Below are 27209 nucleotides of genomic sequence, written 5' to 3' on the forward strand. Positions count from 1 at the left end.
TTTTTTTTGTCTAATGATATCTATCATCCACTACCCAGGCACTTCAGTCAGAAACCCGAGTCTTCTAACATGATTCCAAATCAGTTTTTCCAACCCACATCTTAAACTCTCAGATATGTCCACTCCTTTCTCTCTCCACAGCTATTGCCCTAGTTGAAGCCTTGGTTATTCTAACAGTCATCACTAGTCTCCTTGTCTTGAATCCTGCTCCATTCTGTCCTCTTTTACTGCTTCCAGAGTGTTCATTCTAAAATGCAAACCTGATCCTCCTGGTACTCTACTCTCTGGACTCTTCCTCCCTTGTATGTTAGCCTATTTTTAGTTTTTAAAGGAAACACCATTCTGTTTCCCATAGTCTATTTTTAGTTTTTTAAGAAAGCACCATACTGTTTCCTATAGTGGCTGCACCAATTTACATTCCCACCAACAGCGTATGAGGGTTCCCTTTTCTCCACACCCTCTTCAGCATTTATTATTTGTACACTTTTTGATAACAGCTATTCTGACTGGTGTGAGGCAATACCTCATTACTGCTGCCAACCATTTAGTACAGGTACTTTTTATTTAGAGCATATGCACTAGTTTTTCTTGAATATGTTTATTTATATCTGTCAGTTTTTGAATGAGAATGTACCAGATTGCATTCCCACAGCCAGTATATGAGTTTTGTTTGCTTCTCTCTTGGCAATCTTTATCAGTCCTGCACTAAGAACTCGAATTTTTTAAAAAGTTAGATTTTTTTTGGGGGGGGGTATGGAGTTTTTGAGTCTTAGGTAAACTATGCATAAAAGCACCTTTTTAAAACATTTCTATTCAATATTTTTATTGACTATAACACACAATCTAAGAAAAAGCAAAGTACTTTCAAAAAAAGTGCATCTTCAAGTCAAGTTGCCTGACCTACATTTCCAACAAGATTGCAGCCATCAAGGCCTTTCTTTAAATAAATTCTATAGTCATTCACTGAATATTACTTGCCCTAAGAAGCTTTCTCTAATCTTTTCTTCCTGACAATCTGTTCATAGCTTTTCTTTCTGAGCTCTTACAACTCTGACCATATACAATTGTTATCCGCCAAACAACAGTATAATGTGTTAATTCTCTTTTAGTTCCTTCCACTGGGATAGCTCATCTCAGGTAAGGATGCTACATCAGTTTCCTCAGGTGTAATAAAGATAAGAGAACAGCTCTCCTGGGTTCCCTTACCCTGCTGCTCTCTGGCCAGGTGCCCCTTCCCAAGGTGTCTCTTGTTTTGGAAAAAAAAAAAAAAAGGTAAGAACACATATCTCATAGAACTGTTGTGAGAATTAAATGTTAATGCATATTTAAAGCATTTAGTACAGTGTCAGGCTGGTTGAAGCTCAAGTTGGAATCAAAATTGCTGGGAGAAATATCAATAACCTCAGATATGCAGATGACACCACCCTAATGGCAGAAAGTGAAGAGGAACTAAAGAGCCTCTTGAAGGTGAAAGAGGACAGTGAAAAAGCTGGTTTAAAGGTCAACATTCAAAAAACTTAGATCACGGCATCTGGTCCCATCACTCCATGGCAAATAGACGGGAAAAAAATAGAAACAGTGACAGACTTTATTTTCTTGGGCTCCCAAATCACTGCAGACGGTGATTGCAGCCATGGAATTAAAAGACGCTTCTTGGAAGAAAAGCTGTGACAAACCTAGACAGTGTATTAAAAAGCAGAGACATCACTTTGCTGATAAAGGTCTGTATAGTCAAAGCTATGGTTTTTCCAGTAGTCATGTATGGATGTGAGAGTTGGACTATAAAGGTTGAGTGCTGAAGAACTGGTGCTTTTGAACTGTGGTGCTAGAGAAGACTCTTGAGAGTCCCTTGGACTGCAAGGAGATCAAACCAGTCAATCCTAAAGGAAATCAGTCCTGGATATTCATTGGAAGGACTGATGCTGAAGCTGGAACTCCAATACTTTGGCTACCTGATACAAACAGCTGACTCACTGGAAGAAGTCCCTGATGCTGGGAAAGATTGAAGGCAGAGTAGAAGGGGACAACACAGGATGAGATGGTTAGATGGCATCACCAGTTCAATGGACATGAGTCTGAGCAAACTCTGGGAGACAGTGAAGGGCAGGGAAGCCTGGTATGCTGCAGTCCATGGGGTCACAACGAGTTGAACAGGACTGAGTGACTGAACAACAACAACAAGCACAATATCTAACCTCTAATAAGTGCTAAATAAATTTCAGCAATTATTTTTCAATATATGTTTGCTGAATGATAAAGAACTAGTCCACAGTTCCACAGGAAACAGACTGGTAGATATATTGTTCATAAAAGCACATGATAAGAAAGCATACTCCTGAAATTACCTAAGGTGTCATACTTAAGCAAATTTCGTTCCCTACTATCTATTTGCACGTATGACATGAAAGAAATGAAGTTTCAGTAATAAATTTGTAAACTTCTGAGGTAGTTTATTAAAATAACAATTTCACATTTGGAGAAAAAGAAAATCACATACTGTCTTGAGAATCTGTGCTGTTTCTGACTCTATCATATACCAAATGAAGTATGTTGTGGAGTAGAAATAACATCAAACTGAAATTAAGGAATATTGGATTCTGGCTCACAGATCATGTGGGACCTTGGGCACTTTAAAAATTCCTCTGGGCTTCAGAATCCTCCTTGGGAATTTGAAGGGATTAAACTAACCTCTAAATTCCCATCCAGCTTTTAAGATATAAAGTTCTTATAATACTGTTTTTGACCTTATATGGTTTCCTCTCTTCATTAGAAACTGAACTCAGTTTTGAGGAGCAGGAATCAAACTTTATCTTCACACTTCAGAGCCTAGAACAAATTTGAGTCTTGACTGAATGAATGAGTGCCCCCTGCAGAGCTTCTAGTTAAAAAAAAGCATAGCAAATTTATGGTATAACAGGTTAGTAGCTAATATTAATTAATGTGTAAGAATACCAAATGATTGTATATTTATATAGATGTTGATATTCAAAATAGTTACAGATTATCTCTATTGTTGTCATTTGTTGAAAACTTTGTGAATTAATTTATTTTCATTTTTGGATGCACTGCATGGCTTATGGGATCGTAGTTCCCTGACCAGGGATTGAATCTGGGCCACAGCACTGAAAGCACGGAGTCCTAACCACTGGACCACCAGGGAATTCCCCCAAAACTTTGTTAAATTACTAAAGGAATTCTAAACCAAAAGATTTTTTTACTTCTGATATATTTTAGAGAAATGATGAGTCAGTTTCAAAGCTTTGAGAGATGCCAATTCTATTATATCCCATCACCCAAAGGAATTACTGTACAGATTAAACCGATGGACAATTTTCCTACTTCTTTTGAATAACAGCAGATGCCTTTCTCTGGATATATCCCCCAAAAGAGGTACAGGAAATTCTGCTCCTCTTGTTTTAGTAAAAATGTCAATGAAATTTGAGATGCATTTACTTAACAATTTCCTGGATCTAAATGGCTGGAAAAGTGAAGGTTTTTCCTAATACTAGCTATCAGCCTAACCACACCAACCTGAGTTTGAACGTCACAGATTAACTCTACATAAATTGACACAAGCATGATAAGTTTTTTTTTATTGTTAAATTACTGTTACCATATGCAGAGAAAAAAGGGACTGTTCTACTTGTGCATTCACATTTTTAATTATTGAATGATAAACAAGTAACTGACCAGTTAGGAAAGGAAAACTAAAGCAAGGGTTTCCTTATAGGTCTTCTAAATTCTCCAATAATTATAGAAAACATGCTCAAGATTTTTAGAAAAAAACCACTTTTTTCTACATATGATATCATATTAATAAACGAACTAAATTGGAAAGACTTCCTCAATAGTAAGGATAGACTAAATCTGGCTAATGCAGTTATCATTTGGATACAATATAAACATCAAAAAAATAAAGAGGTGGCATATTTTAACATTTTCTGAAGTGTTAACACTCTTAATGCTGAGTTTCCAGTTCCAGAATTGTCCATTCCCCTTGGGGTGAACATTCTTCAGAGGAAAAACTAGCCATGGTAATGCTTGCTGAGGAATCATCAAATGGAGATGTTAGTTCACTCCATCTGTTCAAAGTGTCTACATGTGCTTTACCCTGAGGTTTTGAGCTGTCTCGTGCTAAAAGTAGTGTCTGATTAATTAGATACTGTGCTAAATTTAAGTCTTCAGGAACAGAATTTGTGATATTTAAGTTAGAGTCCTGTTCAGAGAGCAGTTGCTTTAATAGTGTCCAGTCTTGTTTTGCAAAGTGTTGCTCATCTTCAAAATCCATGTCTGTAACTTGTGTTTCTGATTCCATTTTCTGCTCAAATGCTTCTGTTACATCCATCTCATATATTGGAGACAGGGTTTTTGAAGGCCGATGGTCATACATGTAGATTTGTGCCACTGTGTCACAACCATCTATGTCTCCTGAAATAATTCATAATACTACACAATGTAAAAATTGCACATGTTGGTACCCCCTCAGAGTTCTGTAGAATTATTAACACAATATAACAGTTATAGTCCAAAAAAATAACACGGGAAAAATAACATTTATACAAAATTGAGAAGATTTTTGAGGCATTTCTTTTTCTCTGTTTAAAAAAAAAACTTGAAGGTAATGTTTAACAGGAAAATCAACATAGGAAACTAACAATAATTCTCCATAATTTAATGTAAAAGCTTGTGATACAGAAAACAAAAATTATTTAAACATAAACAGAATGCACACATATATCTAATTCACTACAATAGAAACTTAAAGAGAAAAAAGGACATGGTTATTTGATGGTGATGTTTAAGGTAAGTCAGTTTCAAAGGGAGAATCAATACATTTTATCTAAAGACTTACTTGTATATTGCACATGCAAAGAAGGATGCAAGCAAGGACAAACAAAAAAGTACAACTTTAAGAGCTCCCTGCTTTTGTGATTTTGCTGAACAGGGACTATCGGTAAGTATTTTTCTTCATTCTGGTATACAATAGCTACTCAATCAGCCACTATTGCATATTTAAATGTGGGTCATAGTTCAAATTACAATAATAAGGAAGACAAACACACAAAACAATTAGACAGGAAACCATCTATACATATGAAATAAGCCTGGGCTTTTTTCATATGTTATCATTTCTCTAAATATAATCTCTTTAAAGAAATTTATCTTTTTACTTGAAAATTTTAGAACAGAATTATAGTGATCCTGAAAGTCTTAATCTCTGTAAAATGCATATAAATTTTAATAATTAATCTAGTTAAAATAGTTCAGTGTTTTTAGTTACATATTACTATACTTATTGCACAGCCCTCTTAGATATATATTAGCATAGTTCATAAATCATATCCAATGTATAATAAAATTTCTAATAGTCAAGAATTCCTATGTTAAATTAGACATAAATAACTAAATAATAGCAAACTATGTTTTTCTCTTTACTCAAAATCTCTTAGTAGGTTAGCTCTAACAAACAACCAAAATTTTTATTAGATGTTAATTTTTCACTAAGATTTTAAGTGAACAATTAAGAGCAACTAGCTAATTTTCATTCTATTAAGAAATTCCAGTTTTCATTTAAAATTTGAATCTGTTGCTTAAGCAGTTATTCTAACTAAAATATAACATTCAGGGGCTACCGACAACTTTAAGATTCTATAAACTCATTTTCTTATGAATTTAGCATGTCTATTTCTGTACATTACCTGCAGATAAAGCAATATTAGCTTTTTCGGTAGCTGTAGAATGGCTTTCTTTCACTTGACCTTCCTGAGGCAGAACTTGACTCCGACAGGAGTCCAGAGACTTTGTGAAGCTGTTCTTTGGTATGTCAGAATTGGATTCTCTTTGATGAAGTTCCAAATGACATGGTCTTTCTTGAGATTTTATATCACTATCTGAAAATTTGCTGTGTGTCTCAAAGTCATTATCCACATTGCTTCCACTACATACTTTATCTCCTGGAGGAAGCTGTATGCCTCCTTTGGACAGGACATCTGTTGTACCCTTTTTTTCTGTGGCTGAAGCACTCTGTTTATCTTTTCTTGATGAGTCAATGCTACTAAGACTCAAGGGAGAGCTTTTGTTTTTATATATACTATTGCTTTTCTTTTGTCTGCATTCTAAAACACTACCTTCACTTCTTTGTGAGTATCTGGAGTAGCAGGTCCTTCCATGATGTTCATGAGAAATGCCATCAAAAACATCAGAAGGTGAGAGAGAATCTACAGAAGGTTGAAAGAGAGCATGGACCTCCCCTTCATCAGATCCTATCTCTTCACATTCATCTACGGAAAGTAAAACAGACCTTTTAAAACTTTTAGTTACACGAAACTCATGACTTTCATTTTCAGTTGCATCTTCAAAAGCTAGATTAATTATCCCCTGAAACTGCTGAAGAGCTGGGTTAGATGTAGAGAAATTTTCTGCAACATTTTCAGCTTCAGACCTTTCATCTTCTGTTTCATCTGCTGAGGAAGAAACCTGATCTACCTCCTGTACAAACTGGACACTGCCCCGTGGAATATTTTCTTTTTCCCTAAGATGAACTATTGTAGATCGAGACCAAATTTCTGGCCTTTTCCTGGGAATCTCATCATCACTTGTTGAATTAACTTGGAAAAGATCACTACTACCTTGCTTTTTCATTTTCACTTCAATTCTTAAGTTGCTATCATATATTTTTAATTCTTCAGGAGTACTGGTATCACTGCTGCTCCTTCCAAGAAAATCATGGCACAGCATAGTGCCACATTTAGAAACCCCTCTGTCATTTGACCCATCATCATCCTGAGACCCTCCAGCATCATAGTCTTCAGATCTGGGCTTTATGTCATCAGAGGATGTTGTAACACTGCCACTGTCTGATTCAGGACTCTCTCTCTGATGCAGAACATTGGTACTCAAATTCCAGTGACTCATGAATGGTGCTTCTGGAGTTTCATGGCTCTCTGAAGTTTCTGTTGTTTCCATATCTTTAGAATTTTTCCCTGATATTTGTTCCAAAAAACACTTGGAGGAAATATGTGACTCTACTGTAGCATGATTGTCTTCATTCATGGCAGAGTCATCAGACAACTGACTAGGAACTGTCTCTTCTTCTACATGAATTTTAGATTTTCTGTCATCTTGACCAGAATTTAAGGTACCATTTGTCTTTTCAGGAACCCAAGGTAATACATCTTTCACACATTTAATGCTTAATTTTTGGTTTGTATCTTTTCTCCCTACTTGCTTCTTCCTATCTGATTCTGAATGGAGTTGTTCTACGTGTGCTGAGTCTAAGTCACAAACGGGATTAGAGTTCAAAGAGTTTTCTTCAGGATTTGAAATCATGGATTTTAGAGCAGTGGTACTATAAAATTTTGGATCGACATTATCAGTCTCATCAGAATGACAAGGTATTTTAGCTGTGGTGTAGTGATCTATTTTTTTGTGGCCAGAAACATTTGTTTCACTTTTAACTGAACAGATCTGTTTTGATTCCAGTTCATGTTTTATTAATTTATCCAGATTTGAAATATTTTGGCATTCTAACACCAACTTCTCTTTTTCTTGATTGTTCAGTGTCTTCTGTGAGTCGAGTATGCACGGTGACTGAAATGCTTCTGCATCACTGGTTTTGGCTGTGAGATTAGTTAGAGGTTCATGAGGCTTCTGTTCAGAAACACTGCCTTTGTTATTATTGTCACATACATCAAGAAACACACTTTTTTGGACAACAGATGGTTCGCTTTTTAAAGGTCTCTGAGAAGAAGGCAGAGTCTTCAGTATAACCTGTTCAGGAAGTGTTTTCGGTTTTGAATCTTTATTATTCAAATTTTCACCTCTTTTGGGTTGATTTGGGATTTTAGGCATTGTGACCTTTTTTGCACTAATCTTAGGCAAAGTTGTTTGTCCTTGCTTGACAATTTTTCTCTTAGGTGTCTGTTTATCTGTAGTTACACTGTGGTCCAATTTTGTCACATTTTCATCAGATTGCCTTGAAGAAACTGAAGATTTTACTGAATTTGGTGATCCTTGGGATCCTAAGAAAAGAAAATTAAAAAATATATCTTCCAGTTTGTGAGTGAAATTCAATATGGTTTTTAAAATCCTTTAAAAGAAACAAAAAGATAACATGATGAAATGGTAACATAAGATCAAATGGACAATTACAAATTAGGAGTTAGTGACTTGATAAAATAAAAAATATTTTTTACTGCAAATATAGAGAACCTATTGCAGCATCTTAAGTAAAATTATTAAAATAGGCTCTCTCTTCTTCAAGCAAAGAGCATTGAATCTTATGCCAGAATTGGATTTGCATAAATATACGCAGGTAGAAAAATCTGGTTTTCTTATGCCAAGAGAGTAATAAGGGTCTTCCCTTTGAAATTCTAGGGGCGGAAAATAGACTGTTCCACACAGTTGAAAAGGAGAATCAAACTAAATATAAAATAGAAATGTTGAAACTGTTGCAATTTTTTCTTCGAACAGTAAAAAAATAATTTATTTCTCATAACCAGATCATTATTATAGCTCATTAGGGTTAACAACTTAGATCTGCAGTTGAAACTAAAGCTGGTTACTGGAAGGAAAGAGGATTGATTTTGAGAATTCACTTGTTTATAATGGTTGAAGTTCTAGAGATGATATTTTGAGCATTTAAAACTGTCAAACAGAATTACCAAATCTTTTTAAATGTTTAATTTTTATCTGTTATTAGAATATGAACAATTTTTCTCTGGCTTATTTTAAAATTTACTTTCAGTATTAATTCATTACCTACATCAGAACTGTGTTTAGCATTTTACAAACTTCTCTTACATATGTGAATGCTTAATGCATAAAGCAAACTAATTTTTAAAATCTGTTATTATATTAGCAAATTATGCAATCTGATCAGTATTCTTCTCTTTCTTAGAACATGGAAAACAACAGGCACAGCACAGAGTCTAGAGAGAAAATTCTTCCTTCCTATGTATGACAGCTCTCTAGACTGTACCATTAGTTTTTAAAGAGCTCTTTAGTGTTGGCTTTGCAGATGGAATTCTTAGAGTTATCAGGGAAGCTTTGAAGAAATACAAGCATAATATACAGAAGGACCAGAAATGCAGATAGCCTAGTGACTCCCTTAATATGATTTTCACAAAAGAAAATAAAGAGTAAACTTATACCCCAAAATACTAAAATACTTGTCTGAAAAGTGGAAGAATAAAATCTTGTCTCTGAAGTATGAAATGAATGTAAAATGAGTGAAGTCATGTTATATTTTGCTTATCTGTTGCTGAAGTTCCAGAATCAGAGTTCTGCTTATTCCATTTAAACAAAGAAGTAAAACCTAGGAGTATTTCAACTTTACCTTGAGTTTTAGGAAGATTAGCTGTGGCATTCTTTGTCCTCTGCGGAGCTGTAGCACATCCATTGCCATTTCCTCTTTTTTTAAAAATTGCCTGTGGTACTGGATCACTGTATCCTTTGCTGGTGATCTTCTTTAGCACACTAAGAAAAATTATTTGTGTTCAGTATTACACTGAGACTCTGAAACATAATTTTTTAAAAGACCTATGCATGAAATATAGTTTTTCACAACACTGTAAATCAATTAAACATCAATTAAAAAAAAAAGCAAAAAGAAAAATACTTTTTCTCAAAGAAGTAAAAAATATCTCTTTTCTGAAAATAGAAAAAGTCATATGTTTGTAAGTGTTTAAGTTTATAAAACTGTAGCTCAATTATGGGAAAGCAATGCATAATTAGGTGCCACAAGGATACATTATTCTTCTATCATTTTGTATAATAAGTTTTAAAGTATCATTATGTAAATATATTAAGTTTTCTAAGGAAAAATATTTTAACAATATTTAGCTAGAAGTTAGTATATGATTGACTTCCAGAGAAAGCTAATGTCTAGGTAAAATAATGAAGACTTACCTGTTATGTGTATTAGATTCCTGTTCATGAGTGCTTTTTTTATTGGAAATTCCATTGGTATCTTTTGAAACAGGTCGAGATTTCATTGCTGTAAATGAAGATGAGTGAGTCATGAGATTGAACAGTAACTATGTAATAATTATGTATAAATTCACTGGTCATACAATATACACAAAATTAAATGTTAGAATGAGAAAAACTTTTTCCTCAGTTTGCATAAATATATGTAACTAAATTCTTTTTGGCATTTGAAACTAAATAAAAGTATCAGAGTGCTAAAACTCACCTACAGTGGAAGTTTTGATACCTTCTACACTGTTTTTCACAGTCTGTCCTCGAGAGTCACAAGAGGAAGGTTTATGACCAGGAAGCTTCTCTTTCATTGACCCATTTTCTTTTGGTTCATCTAGAGAGTCAGTGGAAGTCAGTAATTCCATACTTGAATTTGTAGATCTGCTGGAGGGACCTGCAATTCGGAGGTGTGGAGAATCTTTGCCTGTCACTTTCTTCAAAGGCTTTGCTTTGGCTTGCACATTTAAATTTCCAGTGAGTACCTTGGGTCTGGCACCTGTAATTTGCTCTTCCTGATTTCTCACTCCTTTTCCATTTCCTGAATTTTTCTGTTCATTTGCTGCTGCTGTTGCTGATCTTTCCACAGCTTGTCTAGGTGACAGGTTTGTTGACTTTGCATTATCACTGTTTTCCGTTTTGGGCTTTATGATAGCTTTGGGCTTTCCAGAAACATTTTTTTCCACAGTTTTTAGTTCTTTTGTACTCTTGGATGCTGGTTTTGGATCCTTTTCCTTTAAATCATCATGCTTCAAAGTTTTATTTATAGAATTTCTATTAGTACTTGATGAATGTCCAGAGGCTCCTAATCCATCAGATTTCATCTTCTGATGAGCAGAGAGATAACTCAGACACTCTTTCTTGTTACTTCCTCCAGCGGATTTGTTTTTTATAGCACCACAGTCAGAAACCTGTTTTCTTTGCTACAAAAAAGAAAAAAAAATACTTTGTATTTTGCCAAGTCTTTGACACGTAATGCTTTATGTTTCAATAGCCAGTTTTTCAAAGAGGAAAAAGCCGCAAAATTCACATTATGATTTAGGGCCACTTAAAACTTGAATTATCTTGGATCACTTAAATGTGTCTTTGATCACCTTACCTTAATCAAATCTGAAATGCAACAAACAACAATTAATAGGAAATTCTACTTTTAAAAAGGCATACTATTTAACTTTATGAAATTATGGTAGAGATGAACACTTAATGGTATTAGGATGCCTTGGGTAAACGATAGTATCCCACATTTTTTGAAAGCCCACTCCCAGGTTTTGTGCTAAAATGCTTTTCATATATCATCTCACGTATTCCTCACAACAATTCTGTAAGATATCTCCTGCTGCTATCTCCATTTCTTAGACAAGAAACCAGGGGTTAAAGCAGGTATGGAATTTACCCAAGGCCATGGGCTTCCCAGGTGATGCTAGTGGTAAAGAACCCACCTGCCAATGCAGGAGATGTAAGAGACAAGGGTTCAGTATCCGGGTCAGGAAGATCTCCTGGAGGAGGGCACGGCAGCCCGCTCCAGTATTCTTGCCTGGAAAATCCCATGGACAGAGAAGCCTAGCAGGCTATAATCCATAGGGTCGCAAATAATCAGACATGACTGAAGCGACTTAGCACTCACATGCATGCACATGATGAAAAGGGACTGAACTAGGACTTGAGCTCAAGATTTACTGCTTTAAGCAGGTAGTCATTATATGGTAAACTCTGAGGGACATCATAATGATTTTTCACCAAAAATTCTCTCTTCAATCCTATTTACCAAATGCCAGAAACTTTATCACTGAATATTTAGTCCTCTGGAGGAAAGGGCCAGAGGGAAACTTCTGGGAAATAACACATTGACATTTGAAAAGTTTGGTTTTGGGGCAGGGGAAAAGCAAAAAAAAAAACCCCAAACCCATAAACATCGCCCACAGCATCTTAATACAGTATTGGTTGTCTGGAGAAAAGAAAAGGGGTCCTAAAAACAAATGAAATAGGTAAAAAGAGGAAAATAGAAGGGCACTAAAGACAATTCATCTACTTTATCATTTTGGTTAGAACCAACCTTGTATGGAAGTGAATAACTGGTATGAATTATAGAATAAAATTTTAAGAATATATTGCCATTTTTTATGTAAATACTTCCCCCCCTCCATTGGAAGGCTGTTATGAAATTGTAGAGGTGTGAGGCAGAACCTGTGTTGTCTTCTTTGATCCCTTAGCACCAGGCACCTCACACACTGGGTACTCAAAGAACGTGTGATGATGGTTATCTACCTGGAGCATATATTGATATACAGTTCAAGTTCTAGTTATTTCTAAATATAGAAAACTTCTATTTACAATGGAAATTTGTTTAAGATAGAAATAACATAGGTAAGTGTGTGTTTATGTTCATATACACATACATATATACATAAATAATAAATAAGCTAGTTAAGTTTAGCAAAAAGCAAGGTATAAAGAATTATTAGATTCTTATTCTAACTTTGCTTCAAAATGAAGAAAAAAATCTCAGATATTTAAGAACTCATTATTAACGTCTCTGGGCCTTGAATTATGCATATTTAGGGGTACAAACTGGTCCCATTCAGTGGAGTGTACTAGGATTCTGTGTAATACTTGTAAAGTTCAAATAGGCTTGGTCCTCGATTTTGTTTTCTTGATCAAATCTTAGCTCAAAAAATAAATTTCTCTATTTTTAATACTTAAGACCAGGAAGACTCTGATGTTAGACCTCTTCCCACCTTTAAAACTAATCTTACATAATTTACTCTATCCTGGAGTCTATTTATTTTAAAGTATTTATATAGTATATGGAGTAGGTGGCTGCGCGGGCACAGGAGGGCCGAGAGGAGCTACTCCACGTTCAAGGTCAGGAGGGGCAGCGGTGAGGAGATACCCCTTGTCCAAGGTAAGGAGCAGTGGCTGTGCTTTGCTGGAGCAGCTGTGAAGAGACACCCCACGTCCAAGGTACGGGAAACCCAAGTAAGACGGTAGGTATTGCGAGAGGGCATCAGAGGGCAGACACACTGAAACCATAATCACAGAAAACTAGTCAACCTAATCACATGGACCACAGCCTTGTCTAACTCAATGAAACTAAACCATGCCCTGTGGGGCCGCCCAAGACGGGCGGGTCATGGTGGAGAGGTCTGACAGAATATGGTCCACTGCAGAATGGAATGGCAAACCACTTCAGTATTCTTGCCTTGAGAACCCCATGAGCAGTATGAAAAGGCAAAATGATAGGATACTGAAAGAGGAACTCCCCAGGTCAGTAGGTGCCCAATATGCTACTGGAGATCAGTGGAGAAATAACTCCAGAAAGAATGAAGGGATGGAGCCAAAAGCAAAAACAATACCCAGCTGTAGATGTGACTGGTGATAGAAGCAAGGTCCAATGCTGTACAGAGCAATATTGCATAGGAACCTGGAATGTTAGGTCCATAAATCAAGGCAAATTGGAAGTGGTCAAACAGGAGATGGCAAGAGTGAATGTCGACATTCTAGGAATCAGAGAACTAAGATGGACTGGAATGGGTGAATTTAACTCAGATGACCATTATATCTACTACTGCGGGCAGGAATCCCTCAGAAGAAATGGAGTAGCCATTATGGTCAACGAAAGAGTCCGAAATGCAGTACTTGGATGCAATCTCAAAAATGACAGAATGATCTCTGTTCGTTTCCAAGACAAACCATTCAATATCACAGTAATCCAAGTTTATGCCCCAACCAGTAATGCTGAAGAAGCTGAAGTTGAACAGTTCAGTGAAGACCTACAAGACCTTTTAGAACTAACACCCAAAAAAGATGTCCTTTTCATTATGGGGGACTGGAGTGCAAAAGTAGGAAGTCAAGAAACACCTGGAGTAACAGGCAAATTTGGCCTTGAAATACAGAATGAACAGGGCAAAGGCTAATAGAGTTTTGCCAAGAGATCGCACTGGTCATAGCAAATACCATCTTCCAACAACACAAGAGAAGACTACACATGGACATCACCACATGGTCAACACTGAAATCAGATTGATTATATTCTTTGCAGCCAAAGATGGAGAAGCTCTATACAGTCAGCAAAAACAAGACTGGGAGCTGACTGTGGCTCAGATCATGAACTCCTTTTGCCAAATTCAGACTTAAATTGAAGAAAGTAGGGAAAACCACTAGACCATTCAGTTCAGTTCAGTCACTCAGTTGTGTCCGTCTCTTTGCGACCCCATGAATCGCAGCACGCCAGGCCTCCCTGTCCATCACCAACTCCCGGAGTTCACTCAGACTCATGTCCATTGAGTCAGTGATGCCATCCAGCCATCTCATCCTCTGTCATCCTCTTCTCCTCCTGCCCCCAATCCCTCCCAGCATCAGAGTCTTTTCATGACCTAAATCAAATCCCTTATGATTATACAGTGGAAGTGAGAAATAGATTTAAGGGACTAGCTCTGATACACAGAGTGCCTGATGAACTATGGACTGAGGTTCACGACATTGTACAGGAGACAGGGGTAAGACCATTCCCATGGAAAAGAAATGCAAAAAAGCAAAATGGCTGTCTGGGAAGGCCTTACAAATAGCTGTGAAAAGAAGGGAAGCGAAAAGCAAAGGAGAAAAAGAAAGATATAAGCATCTGAATGCAGAGTTCCAAAGAATAGCAAGAAGAGATAAGAAAGCCTTCTTCAGCAATCATCGCAAAGAAATAGAGGAAAACAACAGAATGGGAGAGACTAGAGATCTCTTCAAGAAAATTAGAGATACCAAGGAAACATTTCATGCAAAGATAGGCTCGATAAAGGACAGAAATGGTATGGACCTAACAGAAGCAGGAGATATTAAGAAGACATGGCAAGAATACACAGAAGAACTGTACAAAAAAGATCTTCATGACCAAGATAATCACGATGGTGTGATCACTGACCTAGAGCCAGACATCCTGAAATGTGAAGTCAAGTGGGCCTTAGAAAGCATCACTACGAACAAAGCTAGTGGAGGTGATGGAATTCCAGTTGAGCTATTTCAAATCCTGAAAGATGATGGTGTGAAAGTGCTATACTCAATATGCCAGCAAATTTGGAAAACTTAGCAATGGCCACAGGACTGGAAAAGGTCAGTTTTCATTCCAATCCCAAAGAAAGGCAATGCCAAAGAATGCTCAAACTACCACACAATTGCACTCATCTCACATGCTAGTAATGCTCAAAATTCTCCAAGCAGGCTTCAGCAATATGTGAACTGTGAACTTCTTGATGTTCAAGCTGGTTTTAGAAAAGGCAGAGGAATCAGACATCAAATTGCCAACATCTGCTGGATTATCGAAAAAGCAAGAGTTCCAGAAAAACATCTATTCTGCTTCACTGACTATGCCAAAGCCTTTGACTGTGTGGATCACAATAAACTGTGGAAAATTCTGAAAGAGATGGGCATACCAGACCACCTGACCTGCCTCTTGAGAAACCTATATGCAGGCCAGGAAGCAACAGTTAGAACTGGACATGGAACAACAGACTGGTTCCAAATAGGAAAAGGAGTACGTCAAGGCTGTATATTGCCACCCTGCTTATTTAACTTATACGCAGAGTACATCATGAGAAACGCTGGGCTGGAGGAAGCACAAGCTGGAATCAAGATTGCTAGGAGAAATATCAATAACCTCAGATATGCAGATGACACCACCCTTATGGCAGAAAGTGAAGAGGAACTAAAAAACCTCCTGATGAAAGTGAAAGAGGAGAGTGAAAAAGTTGGCTTAAAGCTCAACATTCAGAAAACGAAGATCATGGCATCTGGTCCCATCACTTCATGGCAAATAGATGGGGAAACAGTGGAAACAGTGTCAGACTTTATTTTTTAGGGCTCCAAAATCACTGCAGATGGTGACTGCAGCCATGAAATTAGAAGACGCTTACTCCTTGGAAGGAAAGTTATGACCACCCTAGACAGCATATTCCAAAGCAGAGACATTACTTTGCCAACAAAGGTCCATCTAGTCAAGGCTATGGTTTTTCCAGTGGTCGTGTATGGATGTGAGAGTTGGACTGTGAAAAAAGCTGAGTGCTGAAGAATTGATGCTTTTGAACTGTGGTGTTGCAGAAGACTCTTGAGAGTCCCTTGGACTGCAAGGAGATCCAACCAGTCCATCCTAAAGGAGACCAGTCCTGGGTGTTCTTTGGAAGGAATGATGCTAAAGCTGAAACTCCAGTACTTTGGCCACCTCATGTGAAGAGTTGACTCACTGGTAAAGACTCTGATGCTGGGAGGGGTTGGGGGCAGGAGGAGAAGGGGTCGACAGAGGATGAGATGGCTGGATGGAATCACCGACTCGATGGATGTGAGTCTGAGTGAACTCTGGGGGCTGGTGATGGACAGGGAGGCCTGGCGTGCTGCGATTCATGGGGTCGCAAAGAGTGGGACACTACTGAGCGACTGAACTGAACTGAACTGATAGTGCTTTAGAAATTTCAGCATTAACATTACATGGTGAGAATTCAATGTATATGCATTTTTAGACAATCTGTGATTTATATCTACAAAGTTTACATATGTTTCTTATATACAATTGACCAATTAGGAATGTTCACCACATGATAAAGAAGAAGAGTAACCCTCTAAAGCCTTCCTCTTAGACACACTTTCAGGTCTAGTACATTCCTTTACATTGTTTTTACTAGATTTTAACTTTTTAAATGATGGAGCTAGTATGTTATGAAATAGACTTTGGGAAATAGTCCTAGGAGGACTTTTTGTACTAGCAAAAAGCTCCGGTGTCCCACAGTTTTTCACCCAAGACATTTGGAGCTTGACCTCTGCCACAGCCATGAGAGCTACTGGTTGTGGCTTGAAGCTGTATGAGTTCCTATCTACTAGCCGATAAGGCAGAGAAGATTCCCTATTCCATTCTTGCAAGGGCAATATATTCTTTGCATTTCAAACTGGAACTCTCAGTGTATGTCTCCATATCATTGGAATGCATGTCTAGGTTAGTATAATTTTGTACTTCACATATATTAAGTTAGCTAGACTGAAACTCTAACCATCATTAATAATGTGTGTGTGTATGTGTGTGTATGAGTGCTGCTGCTGCTGCTAAGTGACTTCAGTCGTGTCCGACTCTGTGTGACCCCATAGACGGCAGCCCACCAGGCTCCCCCGTCCCTGGGATTCTCCAGGCAAGAACACTGGAGTGGGTTGCCATTTCCTTCTCCAATGCATGCAAGTGAAAAGTGAAAGTGAATTCGCTCAGTCGTGTCGGACTCTTCGCGACCCCATGGACTGCAGCCCACCAGGCTCCTCCGTCCATGGATTTTCCAGGCAAGAGTACTGGAGTGGGTGCCATTGCCTTCTCCGGTGTGTATGTGTAAATGTGCTAAAAAAACAAATAATATAAAACTTACCATCTTAATTATTTTTAAGTGGGTAGTACAGTCAGGTTGACTATATATGCCTTGCTGTGCAACAAACCTCTAGAACTTTTTCACCTTGCAAAACTGAAACTTAATCCTCATTGAACAATTATTCCCCTTTGCCTTGTCTCCCCAGACCCTGGCAGCCACCATTCTACTTTGTTTTTAAGAGTTTGACTATTTTGGTTAGCGACTTAGCAGCAGCAGCAGCATGTAAGTACACCAAGTAACTTTTAAAGTGAACACAACTGTACTCTTGATGTTAATTGCCTTTTGCACACCAAAAATACCTTATGTGGATTAAAATCTTAGTTTAGAGAAAACTGGGACAACTAAAATCTTCTTTTTAAGAAGTAGGTTAATTAGAAAAATAGACATGGAAATGGATTTAGAATTCTGGACAATTTCTGATCTGGAATAGTTCCACTATGCTAGTTGCCAAAAAGGTTTTCAAGGAAATAAAAAAGGTAGACAATATTTCACTTCCCATGTCAACTGGATATAAAAAATGCATATCACTTAAAAATTTAAAACTGTTAACTTGATTTAAAAAAGAGTCAAAATTATTTCCATCCAGGAACAGCTTTAGTTAATGAATAAATTTTAAAAAATTATTCTGAAAATATAAAATAATAAAATTTAAATTATTTTTCATCTGGGCTTATAAAACTGTAAAAGTTTACCTGAGAGCTACTGAATATAGGCTTTTTGCCAAGTCTTCGGTCATCACCTTTGTCAAATGCAGCTGTAGGGGAAAAATAGCAATTTATTTTTATAGGAAGCACTCTTATTACCATAGAAGTAAAGGGATAATAATATATCAGCAGGAAATGCTATATTTTGATGGAAATAACTTTTAAAAAGCTGAAACAATCTAATACACTAAATAACTATCTGCTTTAGAAGTTATCTTAAAGAAATTTATTTTGAATCTTATTTTCTTGTTCCTATGGATTTTATGTTATTAAAATTAATACATGAGAAACATATAGCCTTGTGGAAAAGATTTGTACATTTACAAAAACCTAGAATTTTCTCAAGGTGTGAAATTTTAGAGATAACTTCCTTTTAGCTGGTTTTCCAAATTAAAAAACTACAGATTGTGGCAAATGTAATATTTTATGAACTATTAAATATGAGAAAATTTCTATCCTAAAAATATAAAAACACTTAAAATTTTCTAATTTTGCAGGTATGTCAGGAGGAAAGAGTAAAGAGAAAAAACATGGTTTTGTTGAAAATAAAACATAAGACAATCCTTAAACTTTATATCATTCTTTTTAGAATTACATAAAAATTCATTTTATAGGTTTAGGTTTATATGGGAATTATTGGGGAACTCAGTTGATATTCTTTAAATAAGAATTTAAATGACGTCGGGGAAAAATATAGGAATAATGATACAAGAGCTATAAATATAGTTTAGCTAATGGATTTTTTCCTTTTGAAGGTTATGTAGCTTTAAAATACATTTTGAAGAGATATATATAATTTCCAAATTTATTTTTATTAAAACAGCTGATGAAAAATACATTAAATTATCTGTAATTCTACCATACACCTTCTACTATCTCTGTTCTATAGGAATTATGTTATAAGACAAAGCAGGTTCCTAGAAATAGCATTACAAGGACTGGTTTGTGGTCAGCAAATGACTGCACAAAAATATACAGGTAGAAATTAATTCAAGATTTCTCCCAAAGATCAGTAACTCAAACTAGAACATAAGAAATGTTATAAAAAAGAGAACCCAGAATTACTCCTTATCTGGGATTTCCCAATGCAGTAATTATGCATAGGTTAGGACTCATTATAATTCAACATATTTAAGATTTTAAAAATTATTTTTACACTGATGTAGTAGATTGAAAAGTTCTTTTTGACAATTAGTTGGAATGCCAATAACATTTTGTTGTAGATATGTGTATGTGTTTGTATTTACATGTATTTTATATTAGCACTCTGCAGAACTAAGATAAAGAAGATTGTTTGGGACCCAACTATGAAATCCTTTAAAAAATGGAGAAAAACAAAGTTTACTTTCAAACAGAAGAGAGTTGACTGACACCTACGCATGGAATGCTGATCTTATTTTTTCACACTGAATCATACAGATGAACTGTCATCTAAAAATCAGAACAGAAATAGTCACAGGAAAAAAATTTCAATTTATAAAGACCTTCTCATGACTTTTGTTGTTTCATAGATTTTGTTGTTTTATTATTTTGTTGGATTTCTTTGCAAAGTATTCCTGAGATCACATCTAGCTACACTAACATGTTATACTTCTAACACAAGACAGAGCAGATCATATTCTGACTAAACCATTAAAGAATTTAATATATCCATGTGTTATCAAGAATATATTATATCATATATGTCTTCGATGTTTTATAGTACAGAAATGTTTGCTTCATAAAATACAGTCTCTTAAAATGTTTTGAAAAATAAACTTACTGAATCTGTCAATATTTTTCCTAAGGTACCTGCTTTAATCCAAAAATAGTCATGAAGCCATTTTTAGTTCCACACCCTCAATTTTCTATTGTAACATTTTGAACACATTCTGAGCAGTATACCTCCTTTGTTTAATGCTAATATTTCAAATGGTACCTATTAAATGTCAAAGACCACTGTGCGGCTCCTGAGGGACACTCCGCAATAGCACACATCATATCACTGAACCAATCGATCGTGAAATAAAGCCATCTAATCTAAGCAAAACCACAAGGAAGGGTATCTTATGCAAAAGAAGATGGAAAACCTTTATGGAAAAATATATTTTGAAAGGGAGAGAAAGTATGTTTGGTAATCTGTTCTGTATGGGTTACATTTTCTATACTTCTAATCTCTCTACAAGAATGCTTTTAAGCAAATTTGCTAGAACACTTGCTAATACAAAGTAGAATTATATATGTATGTATAAAGGAAATGAGTTTCATTTTCAAAAAACAAACAAAAAAATGCATGATTTATTAAAACTGCCTAAACATACTATCACTTGTTTCAATTAGCAGGCTGTTATCGAACGGAAGCAAATAAATGTTAACCCTACCACTTATTGGAATTCCTTTAAAATATCCCTTGTCACAATTATAGGAATAAAAAATCTCAAGGCTAACATACCTGCTTGGATTTTCTGTTGATCATCTGTGCTCATCAGCTTCCAGCTTTCTGTGTGACGAACAGCATAGAAAGACTGAACCAGGAAGATCCACAGCTTATCACGCAGAGCCTGGATCTTGCACGTAAAACCCTGTGTTCAGGCAACAAATCAGCAGCTGGTGAGAGCCACATTGTCATAGCAACCAGTCATTATTCCTTTCCGAATCTACTTACTCCTAAGCTAGATCAATGATGTCATCACTTAGATTTTTAAGATCGCAGGGTACAAGTTATTTATGAAGGCTTACTCTTCAACAACAGAATTTTATAGTGAACACGAGCCTTATTCTTTCACTCTTGTCCTTTTAACCAAACACTGTTTTAAACTACCAATAACCTTTATATAAATACCTTCCACATCCTTTTCAAATCAACTATGACATTACAAGGTCAAATATCCTATGCAGTAATAATAAATATGATGACAATTTTTTGTCATTCTTGAACAAATTGTCAGTATTTGCAATTAGCTTATTTATTACCATTCATGAATTGTTTAAAAATAAAATATATTTTAATTTTGCTTTTTCCCAGTCAATCCAACTTTAACTGCTTTTTTTCTTAAAACAAAAAGGAATTAAAAAATATATTATAAAATTAAAAGACACTGATGATTAAAACTCTAAAACATCCTTTAAAATTCTTTAAGTTTTATATTTAGGAAATTTAATGGAGAGACTGGGGAGAAATACTAAAGTTATGCTGTACCAATTAATATTGCTACCAAACTATGCTTAGAATTAGCCAGCCAAACTTCTAAATTTCTAAACTTCTATAATTATAGTAAGTCCATTTAGAGGTAAATGAAATTTTTAAAATTATGCATTACAAGAAATCCCAAATATACATAAAAGTACAGACTATAACCAATCCCCAGGTATCAAACACTTAGTTTTAATGAATCATGCAACATTTAAAATATGTATATATTTTAAAATCTTATAATACTTTAAATATTTCATCATTTTAATTAATTTTTATGATATTTAATACCATTTCTTTTGTACTGTCAGAGTTCAGTAATGTGTCCAGAGCCATAAGAAGCGAGCAACTATTCTCAGTGGTAATGTTTTCTTCAACAGCTTTAAAAATTTTGTCCAACAGATCAGATGTACTACTCATTGCTTGTGACTATAAAACACAGAAATTGACATATAATAGGAATATGTGTAAGAAATGTGGAAGTCTGGCATGCATCTGGCCATTCATCATAACTGGTTGTATGAATTCAATAAGAAAACTTATTTCTTTTGTTAACAATAATATAATTATTATAATTATAATAATAAATATTATACTAAACCCTTTCCTCTGTTAAAAATATCTGCATGTACACACACACACACACTTCTTAAGAGCCAAAACAGTACTAAGACAGAGCCTAGAAATAAGTAATAAAAGTTCTTTAGTAACTAAATTTAGAGAATGTGGGTCCCAGTAAGACAGAGAATTTTTCATGGACCATAATTGTATTACTGCTCAAAACATCTTTATGACTTCAATTTCTAAAGTACGGCTTAGCTGATTGAGGGCTGGAGTTGGCTATAGTTACATTGTGCCTTGCCAGGGCACTCCAACCTGTCCCTTCCTCCCTTCATTATCTTATGTATGAGCCAAAAATCCTGTCCATCACTGCCCTAAATCCTAGGCAAACATGCCATCTGGTATGGAATTTACTTAAGTCATACTAATTTAATCAAAGGGAACCTGCATTTGAAAACTCTTACATAATTATAATCAAAACACAAAGATGGGACTAAATATAGGATATAATTTTAGACATAGTACCTGTAAGAGAAGAGCAAAATTTTCACTTTGAATGATCTTGGAGAAATTTTCTATAATAAACGCAATGCATTCTTCTTGGAGCTGAGATGCCATGATCAATGCTGACTCTGTCCACTTCACTCTGGGTAAACTGACGATTAGCCTGTCACTTTCCATCAGAAGAAAAGCAGCATTCTTATCATTCTTATAATTTTGAAAATATTGGGGGAAAAAGTTAGATTACTGCTCATAAAAAAAACTTTTCAAGCAAATTAAGTACTTTCATTTTCTTGTGATGCTTCCTGCAAAAAACCCAAAATTCCAGATAGCTAATATCTTTGTCATTAGCTTTACATATTTATTCATTCATTCAAAATTATCCTAAAATGGCAAACTTTGAGCTGGAAACAAATCACCTTTAAAGCATAGTTAAAAGAAACATGAGAGCAAAGTTACAAAATAACTACAAAGAAAAGCCTGACTTCCCTGAGATTTTTCACTACTGAGTTAATTTCTATGCTTACAGATATTCATAGCTGCATGGAGGTACACTGACACAGTATTATTTCTTTTCTGACTATAAAATACATGTTCTTTATTACAAATTTAGAAAGGGTAAAAATTACTTCCAAACCCAAGTGACTTGCTTCTTCCTAAGACTCTTCTTTTTATATTTTATTTATTTAATAATGATTCAGAATATTATGAATATTTATCTCTATGAAAAAAATGGAATGACAATTCACAAATACCATGTGCTCCAAGGAAAAGGAAAAAATGGCAACTTATAAATTATTGTATTTTATTTGTTTCATTTTTAATTCTTAAACAATCCTTAAATAGGACATACCTATTTACTGAATAAATAGTTATCTGATCAATTGTAGTAGACTGAAAAACATAGCCACAAATTCTTTGTAGCTCAGCTCTTCAAGAGGTGCACTTGACTCCTCATCCCTTGATTCTAAACTAGCTAGTTCACTTGCTGGCACAAACAAAGATATTGTGTAAGTTTCAGAGCCTAGATCTCAAATACCCTTGTAGCCTGTATCTTTACCCTCTTGGTTCTGGGACCACAAAGCCAAAAAGAAGCCTGGTAAGAAAGCCCAAGGGTGCAGGAGGCCCAGCCTCCAACTTGGCCATCAGCTGAAAGCAGCCTCAGGACTGAGCTCAGGCAAGATATGCAAAAAAATCACCCAGTTGACTCACAGAGAATTCAGTTCAGTTCAGTTCAGTCGCTCAGTTGTGTCCGACTCTTTGCGACCCCATGAACCACAGCACGCCAGGCCTCCCTGTCCATTACCAACCCCCGGAGTTCACCCAAACTCATGTCCATCGAGTTGGTGATGCCATCCAGCCATCTCATCCTCTGTCGTCCCCTTCTCCTCCTGCCCCCAATCCCTCCCAGCATCAGGGTCTTCTCAAATGAGTCAGCTCTTCGCATCAGGTGGCCAAAGTATTGGAGTCTCAGCTTCAACATCAGTCCTTCCAATGAACACCCAGGACTGGTCTCCTTTAGGATGGACTGGTTGGATCTCCTTGCAGTCCAAGGGACTCTCAAGAGTCTTCTGCAATACCACAGTTCAAAAGCATCAATTCTTCAGCGCTCAGCTTTTTTCACAGTCCAACTCTCACATCCATACATGACCATTGGAAAAACCATAGCCTTGACTAGATGTACCTCTGTTGACAAAGTAATGTCTCTGCTTTTTAATATGCTGTCTAGGTTGGTCATAACTTTCCTTCCAAGGAGTAAGCGTCTTTTAATTTCATGGCTGCAATCACCATCTGCAGTGATTTTGGAGCCTCCCAAAAATAAAGTCTAACACTGTTTCCACTGTTTCCCCATCTATTTGCCATGAAGTGATGGGACCAGATGCCATGATCTTCATTTTCTGAATGTTGAGCTTTAAGCCAACTTTTTCACTCTCCTTTTTCACTTTCATCAAGAGACTTTTTAATTCCTCTTCACTTTCTGTCATAAGGGTATGTCTTCTTTATATCTGAGGTTATTGATATTTCTCCTGGCAATCTTGATTCCAGCTTGTGCTTCCTCCAGCCCAGAATTTCTCATGATGTACTCTGCATATAAGTTAAATAAGCAGGGTGACAATACTCAGCCTTGACGTACTCCTTTTCCTATTTGGAACCAGTCTGTTGTTCTATGTCCAGTTCTAACTGTTGCTTCCTGACCTAAACAACAGGTTTCTCAAGAGGAGAATAAATTTTATCAATAGTTTAAAGCCACTTAGTTTTGGGGTGATTTGCTACACAGCAATAAATAACTAGAAAACCTGGAAATTTTCCCTGATCTCTACACCTACACCAGATTCCTTTTACACATCATTGTATCAACAGGGCCTAGTATAGAACAGGGTCATAGCAGACACTCAAATGTTTATTGATCTCTAAGCACATCAGAGACTTAGAGTCTGTAAGTGAATTCTTAAGCTAAATTAAGTTTAAACTTTGAACATCAAAACTTTAAAAATTTCACCCATTTACTAAGAATTCTTTCAAAATATATTACATACTTCCCCTGCATTATTTATTTGAGTAAAAAAAAATTGCAATATGCTATAATTCAAGTCTTTAAAAAATTTACATATTTATTATAATTTACTGTTATCCTTTCCTCCTCTGATGACTTCCTGAGTAACTGTGCAATTACTAAGAGTTTCAGGCAATAAACCAAATTTGTTCTATTATAGGGACTGTTCTAGTATTAGAGACAAGTATAATCAAATAAACTTGGCAGGTATCTATGAAATGCTTACTATATTCATAATGTTATGTGCTCTGACAGTAATCTTTTTAAAAAATATAGATGTATAGTTGTCATAATTTAGCTTGAAATTTATTGGAAAACTAAAATATGGACGTAAATGATAACAGATGGTATGTCATCTTATTCCATACTGATCTGAATATATAATAATATTAAATGTTAAGAGTAGCTTGAGGTTCAAAGAAGGAAGGAAATGTAATATACTGCTAGACCAAACATAAAATTTTAAATTCAATAGTTACATGGTTCAAATTTCAACAATATATAAAAGGCATTACTAAGAAGTCTCCCACTCCTGTCCCGAGCCACCTATTTTCCCTTGTCCCAATCAATATTATTTATTTTCTGTATTTTTCCAGAGTTATTTTATGTATAACAAATAAAAAAGGTAGTTTTTCCCTCATTTTCCTCAAATGGAGGCATTAATATGCACAGTACTCTGTACTTTGCTTTTATACTGAGCGCACACCTTAAATATTTTTGTTATCAGAATATAAAGAGCCTTATTATTATTTCAACATCTACAGAACAGTCCCTAATATGGACATAAGATACAACCAGACCTCTACTTGTAGGTATTTATGTTGTTTCCAGTTTTTGCTATTACAATGTTGTCATGAAGAACCATGTAGATAACATTATTTCACATGAATGTGAGTATATCTATGGGATAAAATTAATATGCTGGGTCAATATTGCTGGATCAATACTAGTCTTATCTAGGAACTGCCTAATAACTGAGCCTAAGGAATAGGCTTGGATGCCAGAGATCCCAAGAGAGTGAAATAGGGAAGGAGAGAAAGTCAATGGAAGGATATGTTTCCTAGCTGATTGCTAACAAAAGTGTGATCTGCAATACCCATCACCTGAAGCTTGTTAGAAATGCAGAATCTCAGGCTCCACCCCTGACTTACTGATTTAGAATCTACATTTGACCAAGACTCTGAAGTGGTTTTTTTTTTTTTTTTTTGGCTGTGCCATGCTGCATGTAGGATCTCAGCTCCCCAACCAGGGATTGAACCCTGTGTCCCTTGCAGTGGAAGCATGGAGTCCTAACCACTGGACCGCCAAGGAATTCCTGATCCTGAAGTGTTTGTATATACAGTTTGAGAAGCAATGATATATAGCAATTGTTGTTGCGGGCAACAGGGGATCAGTCTTGTTGGGTATCCCCTGAAGAGCTACAGAGAATACAATTTGAATTATTCACCTAAAGGGCTATATCAGGGATATACTTAGTTACTGGTTCCCGTCTCCTGTTGGTCAAGGTTTGTGCCCTGGGATATTCCCTTTCACGGTTTGCATAACTGTGGGTACCCGGGGTGGAGCAGCGGTGAAGCCTCAGAACAGAAAGTGAGAAGTATGTGTGATGTGGCTGAGAAAGTGTTGTCAGGTTACACCCGCGTGCAGCTGCATGCTGCAGCAATGGCTGAAGCACACACATGGGTCAAGAGGACAGGAGGTGGGGCACCAGAAGGATATAAAGCATTGCTAGCACATATTCAACGCAGTGCTGTTTTCCAAACTGTAGTTTTCTCCCCTAGCAACCTAGAGAAATATATTTAGTGGCTTACAATCAGCATTAGAAAACAAGAAAGAGAAAGGAGAAAAATATAAAATATCAGAACATCATATTTAATATGGTATGTATTCATTTTGGAAACTTGTTTCAGTTTTACATGTGTGAGTGTACTGGGTTATAATATAAAAAGAACTTGCTCTGGGTCAGTCAAAAAAGTTTGAAAAACACAGCGAAAATTGTGCCAATATATTCCCTTTCCAGGAATGGAGTACTTCTTTCCTACATCCTTGTTAAAATAGTACAAATTTCCTTTATTTTGCTCCTTACTAAAATGTATTGATAGAATATGGTCTGACACTGTAATTTTTTAAAAAAATGTATTTATTTGGTTGCACTGGGTCTTAGTTGCAGCATGTGGGATCTAGTTTCCTGACCAGTGATTGAACCTGGGTCCCCTGCATTGGGAGCATGGAGTCGTAGCCATTGGACCACCAGGGAAGTTGAGACCTGTAATTTTAATGTCCATTTCTCTTAAATGAAGTTAAGCTGTTCATCAAATAAGAGGCAACTGTATTTGCTTTGTGAACTACCTAATCTTATC

The 27209-nt window shown here is 36.0% G+C and overlaps 1 protein-coding gene and 1 long non-coding RNA gene across 8 annotated transcripts in view; one reads left to right on the plus strand and one right to left on the minus strand.

Annotated features, from left to right (window-relative positions):
• LOC129655140 (uncharacterized) overlaps nt 1-19453 on the plus strand; it is a 38267-nt gene extending 18814 nt beyond the window's left edge. The window contains exons 2-3 of the long non-coding RNA XR_008715782.1: nt 17503-17579; nt 19325-19453. This is a non-coding gene — a long non-coding RNA (uncharacterized LOC129655140). The remainder of the gene's footprint in view (nt 1-17502; nt 17580-19324) is intronic.
• BTBD8 (BTB domain containing 8) overlaps nt 1747-27209 on the minus strand; it is a 95296-nt gene continuing 69833 nt past the window's right edge. For 2 of the 7 annotated variants that reach the window (XM_055585143.1, XM_055585142.1), the window contains 9 exons: nt 22320-22502; nt 21525-21662; nt 20493-20622; nt 18050-18111; nt 10196-10901; nt 9910-9997; nt 9338-9477; nt 5700-8021; nt 1747-4428 (listed from right to left, as the gene is read on the minus strand). In XM_055585143.1, the coding sequence (XP_055441118.1) occupies nt 3959-4428; nt 5700-8021; nt 9338-9477; nt 9910-9997; nt 10196-10901; nt 18050-18111; nt 20493-20622; nt 21525-21662; nt 22320-22502 (4239 nt within the window). In that variant the 3' untranslated portion in view covers nt 1747-3958. The remainder of the gene's footprint in view (nt 4429-5699; nt 8022-9337; nt 9478-9909; nt 9998-10195; nt 10902-18049; nt 18112-20492; nt 20623-21524; nt 21663-22319; nt 22503-27209) is intronic. The other 5 variants (XM_055585141.1, XM_055585140.1, XM_055585138.1 and 2 more) reach the window with 5 other exon arrangements.

The sequence above is a fragment of the Bubalus kerabau genome, chromosome 6 (assembly GCF_029407905.1).
Source record: "Bubalus kerabau isolate K-KA32 ecotype Philippines breed swamp buffalo chromosome 6, PCC_UOA_SB_1v2, whole genome shotgun sequence".
Classification (NCBI taxonomy): domain Eukaryota; kingdom Metazoa; phylum Chordata; class Mammalia; order Artiodactyla; family Bovidae; genus Bubalus; species Bubalus kerabau.